This window comes from Cavia porcellus, unplaced genomic scaffold (genome assembly GCF_034190915.1).
Source record: "Cavia porcellus strain 051 isolate PalLab524CR breed Dunkin Hartley unplaced genomic scaffold, mCavPor4.1 scaffold_17, whole genome shotgun sequence".
In the NCBI taxonomy this organism is placed as follows: Eukaryota; Metazoa; Chordata; class Mammalia; order Rodentia; family Caviidae; genus Cavia; species Cavia porcellus.
The window spans coordinates 74,554,023-74,565,132 of NW_026947500.1; the positions used below are offsets into that span (position 1 = coordinate 74,554,023).

The 11,110-nt window shown below is 58.8% G+C and overlaps 1 protein-coding gene across 1 annotated transcript; it reads right to left on the reverse strand.

Annotated features, from left to right (window-relative positions):
• Positions 1-939: 939 nt before the first annotated feature.
• Misp (mitotic spindle positioning) lies at positions 940-11,104 on the reverse strand. Its single transcript, XM_013145592.3, has 5 exons — positions 11,025-11,104; positions 4,038-6,159; positions 3,210-3,337; positions 2,773-2,811; positions 940-2,087 (listed from the first exon to the last, which is right to left on the reverse strand). Exons 2-5 carry the CDS (start codon positions 6,103-6,105, stop codon positions 1,998-2,000), a joined length of 2,325 nt encoding a protein of 774 aa, XP_013001046.1. The 5' UTR covers positions 6,106-6,159; positions 11,025-11,104; the 3' UTR covers positions 940-1,997.
• Between the last annotated feature and the right edge of the window lie 6 nt (positions 11,105-11,110).

The following is an 11,110-nucleotide window of genomic DNA, read 5'->3' on the forward strand; positions in this document are numbered from 1 at the left end:
TTAATGAATTAATTTTTTGAGACAGAGTCTTGCTCACTGTGCAGCTCAGGCTGGCTTTGAAGTCGCAGCGACCCTCCTGCCTCAGCCTCCTCAGTGCTGGGGTCACTAGTGGGCACCACCAGTCCTGGCCCTTATTTATTATCCTTGCACCACCTGCGATGGAGCCCCGGGCCTCTCCCCTGCTGCACTGCAGGCCCCTTTTTAGTTTTTACCCCGAAGTGGGGTCTCTCGGAGGGGCCGGGCTGCCTGAGAATTTCTCTCAGTTGAAGCCAAAGTCCAGCAGACGTCCCTCACTCCTGGTCCCCTAGCAGGTGGCCACAGTGGCAGCTCCCAGCACACAGGCAGGGCGCTGGCTCCCGGGGGCCTGGACACTGCTGGACACATGGCCCCTGTCACTGTTTGGCCACATCCCAGCATGGGGACCCTGTGGGCCCCAGGTCACCTGGGCAGCACTTCCTCAGGCCGCGGCTGCCCACAAAGTCACCACCAAACCCAGCTGGGACCTGGGAGGAAGGGGCCTCCCGCCAGCAGAGGGCAGCGCTGCCCCGGGGGCCTCCAGGGCCACAGCTGCCTTAGAGGACGCCAAAGGCTGGGGAGGAGGATGGTCTATCATCCAAGGAACATCACAGAAAACCAGGGGGCAGCTAGGTGACAGGGACCATGCTGGCTGGACACACTGAACACAGTGGGGCGCGATCCTGTCACACAGGGCGACTGCTAGCCCGGTGGGGTGGTGCACGCCTGTCATCTCAGCACTCAGGAGGCTGAGACAGGAGGATCTCCACCGCTGCAAGTTTGAGGCCAGCCTGAGCTCCATAGCGAGAGCCCCATCTCAACAATGACAAATCCGCTCTATACTAAATAGAAGAAATGAGGGGATGGTCCCGGACACGGCGGGAAAGGGAAGGGGAAGAAAAAGATCACGGGGTCGTACACCTGTTCACCAGCTCCCCGCAGTGTGTGTGTTTATTATGCATTGCAAACATACAGAAATTCAAATTTGTTTTTAATTAAAAAAAAAAAAGAGTAAGAGAGTTTGAGGCGGCAGGGACACTGTGTGGGCATCCGAGCCAAACCAGCCCACCCCGTCCTGTCCCTTGCTTGGCTCATTCTGGGGCAGCCTAGCGGGCACAGGAGGGAGAGAGGCTGGAGATGCAGCTGCTGCCGATTCTGCAGATGGAGGAAGGGGCCGCAAGCCAAGGGCTGCAGGCGTCACCAGGAGTTGGGACGGGGATCCGGGTTCTCCCCTGAGGCTTGGGAGGAACCTTGGGACTGCAGGGGACGGTTCATGAGACCCCACGGGCCCAAAGCCAACCCTTGTACACTCCACAGCCTCTGCATGAGCACTAATGAGGCACCTGCTGTATGCAGCACGCGGGAGCCCGTAGTCCACATCACAGGGATCGTGGTCCAGCGGGGCAGGACCTGATGTTTTCCAGAGAACTGAGACCAAGGTGACCCAGTGCTCTCCGCCGATGGCTGGGCTGGGGCAGGCTGGGGACTCTCGGGTTTATTCCAGGTGAACAAGGACAGGTACAAGGTTTGTGGGAGGCACAGGCCTTGATGCCTCAGCCCTCCCGCTTTTCCCCAGCAGCTGAGGGCCCGGAGCTTCACACCCAGGCTGCAGGGCACACCACAGTCCCCATCTCCATCTGCAGACCCGGAGCACCAGGCAAAGTCTCAGAGGCCCAAGCAACCTGCATGGTGGCCCCGGAGGCCCAGGGAGGGTCATTGCTGGCAGCTGGAGGCCCGACTGGGCTCTGTCTCAAAAAGCCCACTAAGGGCGGGACACAGCTCAGCAGGGCTCTCTCTTCAGGCCCAGCCGAAGACCCTCAAAACAGGAAAGCTTCCCCCAGGGGGACAGTGTGGCGAGGAGAACCCTGGAGTGGAACATGAGGTTCCCACACCTGTGGGCGCTGACTCAGCTCCTCGCACTGGGACTCCGCACGGGGACCAAGTCCGCAGTGGGCAGGGCTGGCCGAAGTCCTGGGCCAGGCTCAGTCCTCATCCTCGCTGGTGTAGATGCCAGCCTCCCAGCGCTTGGCCATGGCATTTTTGTGGCGGGTCACACGCGTGGCTCCCAGGATCTGTGCCAGAAGAGGCAGAGTCCCTGTCAGTGTTCTCGGTACCCCAGGGGTCCCCAGACTGGCCTCAGACAGGGACAAGGCAGGATGGTCCCCTCCTCTGTTTCAGACCCTCTACTCCTAGTAATAGAACCACAGAACTGCTGGGCGGTTCTCAGTTCAGGGCAGGGAAAATACCAGAGTCTTAATTTTTATTTTATTTTATTTTTTTTTTGTGGTACTAGAAATTGACTGAACCCAGGGCCAGGCCTGTGGTGCATCTCAGGTACTTAAGAGGCTGAGGCAGGAGAATCATAAATTCAAGCACAGCCTGGGCAACTTAGGGAAACCCTGTCTCAAAAGCCAATTTTAAAACAGGGCCGTGGGTATAGCTCAGTAGTGAGTGCTGGTCTAGCCCATGCCAGGCCCGGGTTCTAACCCCAGCATTACAATAAATACATAAATAAATAAATGAGAAGGATCCTCGTTTGGTTCTAATCTGCTTTAAAACTGTCCTCTGACAAATGGTGTCACACGGGTCCTCTCGGTGTAGTTGGTGCCTGTGGCAGACCTCACAAGAAGCAGATCCCAGAATCATCTACCCTGAGCAGACATTACCCATGCAATGGACGCCGGGAATTGTCCCACCCTTAGAGGAAAGGCCATGGGGGTAAAGTCTGTGTTCTCCCCACGTCCCAGGGGCACTCACCTCTGAGTTGATGCTATCCGAAGGGTTGATGCCTGCATACTGTGGGGAGAGGACAGGAGTCAGCCCTGTCCCTCCACACCCCACCCCACAAATACAGCTGAGTGTCCACTGAAGACAAGGAGGGACGATATCTCCTGCCTGAGGAGCCCTCCCAGCACCCCACAGTCACCCCAACCTCTCGGCAACCCCTCCATGATATGTATCTCTGACCCGGGATGAACTCAGATGGGGGCAGAGATCTCTGATCATGTGGCTTCTCCAAGCAGATGCCCAGAGACAGAGCTGCCTGGTTTAGGATTCTGTACTTCACATGGGGGAAACTGAGTCACAGCCACGAAAGGGGGGCAGTGATGGTGTTGTCAAGCAGCCCCAGGTTAACGCTTGGGGCTCCCGCAACCCTCCTGAGGCTCCTGTGGTGGGCAGCCGCCTCTGCTCACCGACTGGCCCTTGCTCCTGGGCCTGGAAACACTGTCCATCGGGGGCTCCGCTGTCCACACCAGGTCTGAGTGCAGGCTGACGGGGGTGAACAAGGGCGACTGGGACACAGAGTAACTGCCCGTGATGCCTGTGGGGGGAAGGTTGTTGGGGGGTGACCCTGAGACCTTAGCTCTGGAGATGCGTTCCTTCTGGCTGAAGCACCAGGACCATCAAAGGACAAAGAGGGCAGGTGAGCAGTTGTGACAGATTGACTGAAATAGGAAAAACCTGTCAGGCATGGTGATGAACACCTTGCATCCCAGCACTCGGGAGGCTGAGGCAGGAGGATCATTGAGAATTTGAGACCAGCCTGGGCTACGAAGTGAGCTCAAGGCCAGCCTGGACTGCATAGAGAGACCCTTTCTCAGAAAGACAAAACAAAAAAAAAAAAGGAAAAACTGGAGAGACAGAGGGTAAAAATCACCAAGCAGCCCTGGAAGAGATTTCATACTGACTGAGAAGAGCCCTTGACCAGGAGGTTAAACTTCTGCAAACCTCTATGCAACTAATAACAAATCGTATAAATCCATAAAGCAAAAATAAAACAAACAAACAAAAAAAACTTAAGAGATGTGAATTCAGTGGTTTAAAAAAAAACAAAACCTTAAGGCAAAGTTGACACCACCCCCCAAATCTACAGCTGAAGTGGTGGACGTTGGGTATCAAGGGACAGAGTCTGGACACTTGGGCCCCCCTGATCCCCGGAAGCCCACCTCTCCCATCCCCTTGCTCCTTCCTAGGTCTCGGGGCAGAGCGGCCACTCTCCTGTCCTCCCGTGTCCTCCTTACCAGACTCCCTGGAGGAGCGCCTAGAGTCCTGCTTGCAGCCCTCGTCCCACGGTGGTGATGGTGATGGTGATGGTGATGGTGACGGGGAGAGGGACCTGGATTTGGGGAGGAAGGTGCTCCTCCTCCGCTGCTCCTCCACCTCCCGCTCCCGGCGGAGCACGTCCTCCACCTCCCGGTCCAGCAGCTCGGATGACTGTGACCTCTTCAGCCTCACCACTGGGGCCCCAGTCACCTCCCAGCCCCAGGCCCGGGAGGCCTCAGCCGGATGCTGCGGGTCGGGGCCCCTGAACTTCAGGGGCTGCAGGCAGAAGTACTCCCGGGGTATTGTGGCCCTGCTAGCTTGTGGGTGACCCTGAGGGGACTTCAGGCTCACGGCCTTTCCAGAGGCTTCCGAGAAAGGCCTCTGAGAGCCTGAGGGCTTTGGGGAGCCGAGAGCTTTGGCCTCTGAAGTGGCCTCCCAGCCCCAGGCCCGGGTGGCCTCAGCCGGATGCTGCGGGTCGGGGCCCCTGAACTTCAGGGGCTGCAGGCAAAAGTACTCCTGGGGTATTGTGGCCCCGCTAGCTTGTGGGTGACCCTGAGGGGACTTCAGGCTCACGGCCTTTCCAGAGGCTTCCGAGAAAGGCCCCTGAGAGCTCGAGGCCTTTGGGGAGCCGAGAGCTTTGGCCTCTGCAGTGGCAGTGGTGGGTGGACCTCGGTATCCCCAGAACGGGGAAAAGTCCGGCTGGGGAGTCCCCCCGCCCAAGTATGGCTGGTAGGCATCCAACGGGATGCGGTTCACCTTCCTGGTCTCTGGGGCCGGGTCAGCCGCACGGGCATCAGGCACAGGGTCGAGGATGGAGTCAGAGCTCAGCGTCCTCAGGAGTGCGGGCCTGGGCTCCTCGGGGCCCCAGTCAGGCGTAGATGCCCCTCTGGCCTGCAGGCCTGTCCGCCGGTGGGCCTCCTCCCGCTGCGTCTCCTGCACCATGTCACGCTGCACGTACAGGAACGAGCGGCTCCGGTCCCTCCGAGGTGCCTCGGCCAGGCTGGCTTTGGTCAGCACTGGCCGGGTGAGGATCTCCACCAGCTCCTGGTGGCCAGCTGCCCGCCTGAGGCCCCTCTGCTCCCGCAGATCCGCCTCACGCTCCTGGGCCAAGCGGATCTCCCTCTCGATGGGGGTCTCTTTGGAGAGCTCTGGGGACCAGGAGCCGGGGTCGTGCATGGGTTGGGCCCAGAGCTGGGACACCTCTGGGGTTTGCGATTGGAAGTTGGGGTTGGCTGTGTCTTGGGACTGGAAGCCAGAGGAATCAGCCACTTGGAAACGGAGGCTGGAGCTGTTAGTGGCCAGGGACCAAGGCCCAGAGCTGTCCAGCGCTTGTGCTGTGTGTCCAGTAAAATCACCTTGAGCTCTCTTTTCCTCCAGGAGGACCTCCTTGTCCTGGTCGGTGGCAGGGACGACATGCCCGTTGGTCAGCTGGGGCTCCTTCGAGGGTCTAGGGGTCCGGATGAACCCCAGCTGGGCACGAGCAGGGGGCACTTTGGCCAGGGGACTCTGGGAGACAGAGGTCCTGTTTGTGGTGTCCTGTTCCAGGTTCAAAAAGTGCTGCCGTGCCTCCAGGAAATCGATCTGATCCGTGTCAACCAGATCTTTCCTCTCCAGGGTATCGGGTGGCAGGTGGCTGGGTGGCCCAGTGTCCTGGCGGTCAGGGGTGCCACGAAGCGTGGCCACTGTGCCGCCCTTCCTGACCGCCTGGCCCTGGATGACGGCCCAGCGCTCATGCTCCAGGTCTTCTGGCCGCTTGGGGGCGCCATGGCTGGCTTCCAGGAGGTAAACCTCCATCTCCTCATCTCTGTCCTTTGCTGGGTGCCCGAGGACCGCGGCCTTGCTGCGGGACACCTGTGTCTCTGTCCTGTCCACCTGGGCCTCCAAGGCCGTGGATAAAGAGCGTGGTTCGTCCAGAACCCAGACGTGGTCCTTGGGGCCCACGCCCACCAGCTCAATCTTGTAACTGGTGTCTCCGTCCAGGGCCAGCCCAGCCACTCGAGCTGAGTGTGGCTGACTGAAGACATGGTATCTGGTCACGCGGTCCATTTCCTGGAGAGCCTCAGCTGACCTTTCACCAGTGGGTGGAGACCTCCAGTTTCACTAAGAAGGAAGTCATGGACACAAGTCAGGGAAGGGGGAGACAAACAAACACCCAGAGTCCTTCTAAAACAGAGTCCCAGGTTTTGTGACCTCTGTGATTGGCTGAGGGATGGGCAAGTGATCCTGCCCAGCCAATCACATCATTCCATTCATTGGTCCGGCTCAGCCAATAACTGCTCTTGGACTCTACCCAGCTAATCACAGTGTTCCATTCTCTGCCCCAGCCAATCACAGCAGTGCACTATCTGACCTCTGTGACTGCTGGAAGGATGGGTAAGTAGTCCTCAGCCAATCACAGCATACCTGATGCAGGCTAGCCAATCACATTCTTTCACTCTCTGCCTTGTGATTAGCTCCGGCCTGGGTAACTGACTCAAGTTGGCCAATCACATGAAATCTTGGAACTTTAAAATTAACGCACTTAATTCATTAATGAAATTACTGTACTTAATTCATTAATGAAAGTGTTGGTGGCCATCCATGCCTGTGATTTCAGTACTCTGGAGGCTGGGGCAGGAGGATTGACACAAGTTTGAGGTTTGCCTGGACTACTTAGTGAGTTCAGGACCAGCCTGAATTAGAGTGAGACCCCTGTCACAAAAGAAAACAAAAAACAATGAATGCTCCTAGGCTCGTGTGACAAAGTAGAAAATTACTGGATCCGTTTGTGCTATCAGATAAGCACAGCTTGCATGAGAGCCACCCCAGGCCCGGTACCACGTGCCCCAAAACATTCGAGCTGCTGTATCCAACCATACCTGACGCTTGTGCACCCATCAGTGACACAGCACTGACAGTCAGTGGGTCTAGCGTTCTCATTTGACCACGCCCAGCTTCCTGTGCCGGGCCTTTGGCCCCAACCTGACCACCCTGAGCTGTCTCTGAGGTCCACTCACCAGAAGTTCACAGATGGACCCGGTGGGCTTACACCCTCCCTGCTGAGGGATGTCAGGGAGGAAACTGAGGCCCGGAGTTAGGCAGCTACTCTAGGTTCCTGGCCCCCGCATCCTGGTTTTTCTCCCCACTCCCCCTCCTCCCTCCTCCCTGCTACTAAGCCAGGAGGGGCCAGGCTCACTTGGAACTCTTCCCGTGGGCTTGGGCAGGGCTGCAGAGCCTGGGGTGACCCCCCCACCCAGTGTCCTCAAACTCTTGTCCTGCTCCCCCAGGGGACACAGGGTCACCCTCTGACGCTGCCTGTGCCTCCACTGAGCCCAACCTCCTCTCAGCTGCTCCCAGCTGACCTCCAGGGCACCTCCTCCAGGGAGCCGCTGCCTGGGGTCCCTACAGGCCTGTGTTGAGCTCGGCCCTAGGCACTGACCGCTCAGGGCTCCGAGGCAAGTCGTCCCTGCCACATCCGGGTCCATCAGCCCCGTAGCTCATACCCAAGACCTCTGCATTGGCTTCAGGCTGGCACTCATTTCTGTCCCGTTCTCAGGAGCAGAGCAGAGCCCAAGCCCGAAGCTGGGTGCAGGGATGCAAGCCTGTGATCCCGGCACTCCGGGATGCTGAGGCAGGAGGATTGCAAGTTTCAGTCCAGCCGAGGAAATTTTAGCAACATCAACAGAACCTGTCTCAAACTCAGAAATAAAAGGGCTGAGGTGGAGCTCTGTGTGAAGCCCTTAATTCGAACCTCAGCACCAAAAATGAAACAAAACCTAAAGATAGACAAAGCGAAAGAGCTGCTCCCTGGACCCGGGTGCGCGGCGTCTCCCCACACGAAACCACTGCATGGGGCCAAGGGCCCGGCAAGCACTCACCGGGTCACCCCAGCTTTCATGTATTTTTACTTAGTAATGTCAAGGACCCAGGGGCTCACAGGAACTAGGCAAGCGCTCCCCGCCGGCAGGGTCTCGCTGGGTGGTTGAAATTCACTACGTAGCCCATGCAGGGACCCCCCTGCCCCAGCCTTGTGAGTGCTGGGATGACAGGTGAGTGCCACTACACCAGGGTCCAAGTCTCTCTCTCTCTCTGTCTGTCTGTGTCTCTTTCTCCATTTGTCTTTCTGAGACAGGGTCTCACTATGCAGTTCAGGCTGCCCTTAAACTCATTTGTTGCCCAGGCTGGTCTCAAACTCATAAAGATCCTCCTGCCTCAGCCTCCAGAGTGCTGGGATTCCAAGCATGTACCGTCACACCTGGGTCCTCCATGGAAAAGCTGGATGAGCAGACAGCCCCTCCATACACCCTGGGCTTAGGCCTGAGGGCACAGAGTTCACCTGTCCCCCAGCCGTGGCCCCTCCAGGCCGGTGTTGGCCAAAGGCCACACCCCACCACACCCCACCATCCCCACGCCCCGGGGCAGGCAGTGGTCACCACCCTTGTGTTTGCCTAGTGAGGGAATCAGGTTTACCCAGCAGGGTTTATACCTGGGACTTTCACGCCCACCCAGTGTGTGTGGGTGTGGGGCTGGGGTTCCCCATGGGTGGCTCCAGGGTTGGGGCAAAACCTCCCCAGCTCACTTGCCCATTCCTCAGCACTGACTCACTGAGGCTCGGGTGGGGTCCTCCTGGCTGTGACCTAACACCTGGTAAGCTGCAGGGGCTCCGTAGATGGGTGTGGTGGTTGGTGGTTGTGGGCCTTACACTTAGACCCTGCATCTTTGGCTGCTCTTGGGGTAGCCCGGCCTCTCTCACAAAGATTTGGGGGACAAGGCTAAGGGCCTCGGGAGCCTGAGTGTGACTCTGGGTGCAGAGAAGCCCTGGGAGGAAAATAAGCCTTTGAGGCCTCAAGGTGCCATTCACCCGTTCACAGTCGTGGCACCTGCCATCTCGAATCAATCCCCACACACTGACCAGCTCACACCGGCCTCTCCTTCCTGCTGTGCTGGAGCCCACAGTCATTTTTCTTTTTCTTTTTCTTATTTTTAGTGCTGGGGCTGGAACCCAGAGCTTGGTGCATGCAAGTCAAGTGCTCACTGCTGAGCTCGCCCCCAGCTCGGCTTGAATTTGGGGGCAGCTGGGGTTACAGTTCCGTAGGTCCACAGGTTGGCATCGCCCCGCCCCACCCCAGGAAGCCTCGAGGCTGCTCCCCGGGCCCCACCCTTCAGCCTTCGACACCAAACCCCACAGTTTATAGCCCTTTACTGTACACCTGTTCCCCCTTGACTGGCTCCAGCCTCCTCCCACACGCAAAGGCTCCGGGGACAGCCCCAGCACAGGTGGGGGTGGGCAGGTGTCTGGCCCTGTGGACCTGTAGAGCCTGAGTGGGTACCCCAGGGCCAGGCTGGACCTGCTGGGCTCTGCCAACCTGGGCCCTGGCCCCTGCTGGGGGTGGATTGGGGGGGAACAGTCTGTCTCCCCAGAATTCCCAGAGAAAACAGGGGTCTCCACGGCCCCTTGAAAGTCCGGTGCTGGGATGCGAGCCTTTGGGGTTAGACTGAAGTGCCAGGCAGGCTGAGGGGTTGAGGGTGGTCTGGAATGAGATTGGGGTGCAGATACGAGCCTGAGACCCTAGCCAGTCCTAGCTTGGGAGAGGAGAGGACTGGAGTCCTGGGGCCTCTCTGGGAGTGCACCACTCCCGGATCCCAAAGCACAAAAGCGCGAGTGCACCCCCCTGCCACCGGACCCCCACCCGCCCCAGTCCCTCCAAGCAGCCCGGGTCTCACCAAGGTTCCCAGCTCCAGCTTCGCCTGCTGCTGCCAGGGAACCAGGCCCCAGGCCTGAGGGTGTCCCGGCCCCACCCAGCATGGGACACAAAGTCCAGGGCTGGTGGAGGAGAAAGACGACACCCAGGCGGGGCTGGGCGGGGCGAGCACTGTGCCCAAGTGGCCGGAACTGGGCCCCAAACCCCTGCACTGGGCAGAAAGGGAAACCCTAAGCCAGGCTCCCACAGCTGCAGTGGCAGGGCTGAGTCCCAGCCCCCCTCATGCAACTGGCCTGACCTGGCCTGCTGGCCTCTGTCCAGATGGACAGTCAGTGGTCGGAGCCTCAGATCTCACTGAGCCCTTTTTTTTTTTTTCTTTTTTCTTTCTTTTTATCGGTACCAGGGATCGAACTCACGACTGCCTGCTTGCAAGGCAGGTGCTTATGCCGCTGAGCTAAATTCCCAGCCCCTCTGAGCCCTGTTTTTATTTTGGAGTTTCTTTCTTGAAACAGAATCTTGCTGTGTAGCCCAGGCTGGCTTCAAACTTCCATGGATCCTACTGCCTCAGCCTCCCGAGTGCTGGGATGACAGGTGTGCACATCATGCCAGGCTCTGAGCCCTAAGGGACGAAACCTGGACATCTCCCTTAAGGCTGCAGGGAGAATCCCTCACAGGGTCCCCCCATCCTGGGTCTCAGGGTTCTGGGAGGCCGGACTGGCTGATCAGGCCTTGGGCTCTGACCTCCCCTGCCCTGGGGTTCGCTGTGGAACCTCTGCCTCCTCTCTGCCCCCAGGACAGGTGTCCCCCAGCTTATGAGGACAGACCCAGCCCGCCACTATTGAGGGCACTAACCCAGTCGGCCAGAGAGCAGGTAGGGAAACTGAGGCACGGAAACTCCCCCTCCCCACGAAGTGCTGGGACTCAGAGCTGAGTCCTCCTCCCCCTTGCTTGGGGAAAAGAAGGCCAGGGGAGGTCAGAGACCAGACTGTCCTGCTCTCACATCCGCACTGGCCTCTCACTCCAGGTTCATTTTACAGATGGGTAAACAGAGGCCCAGAGAGGCAGCAGACGGACCCCTTGGGGACCCCTGAGAATGGAGCAAACCCCAAGTATGTGCGTCGCAGGGCTGCTGCTCCTCAGAGCTGGGTGTCCATGAGGACCCTGTCTCCCGTGGGCTATATGCCCAAAGGATGGGGTGTGGATGGTGGATATGGGAGCCACGGCTCCCCAAGAAGCAAGGAGCGAGCCCAGCCACGCCGCAGCCACCCCACGACCAGGCCTTACCTTCCCTGGGCAGGAATCACTGGTGCCTTGCAGCCTCTCTGAGCCCACGAGACAGGCTCAGCTACAAGTGGGAAAAGTGGGCTGAG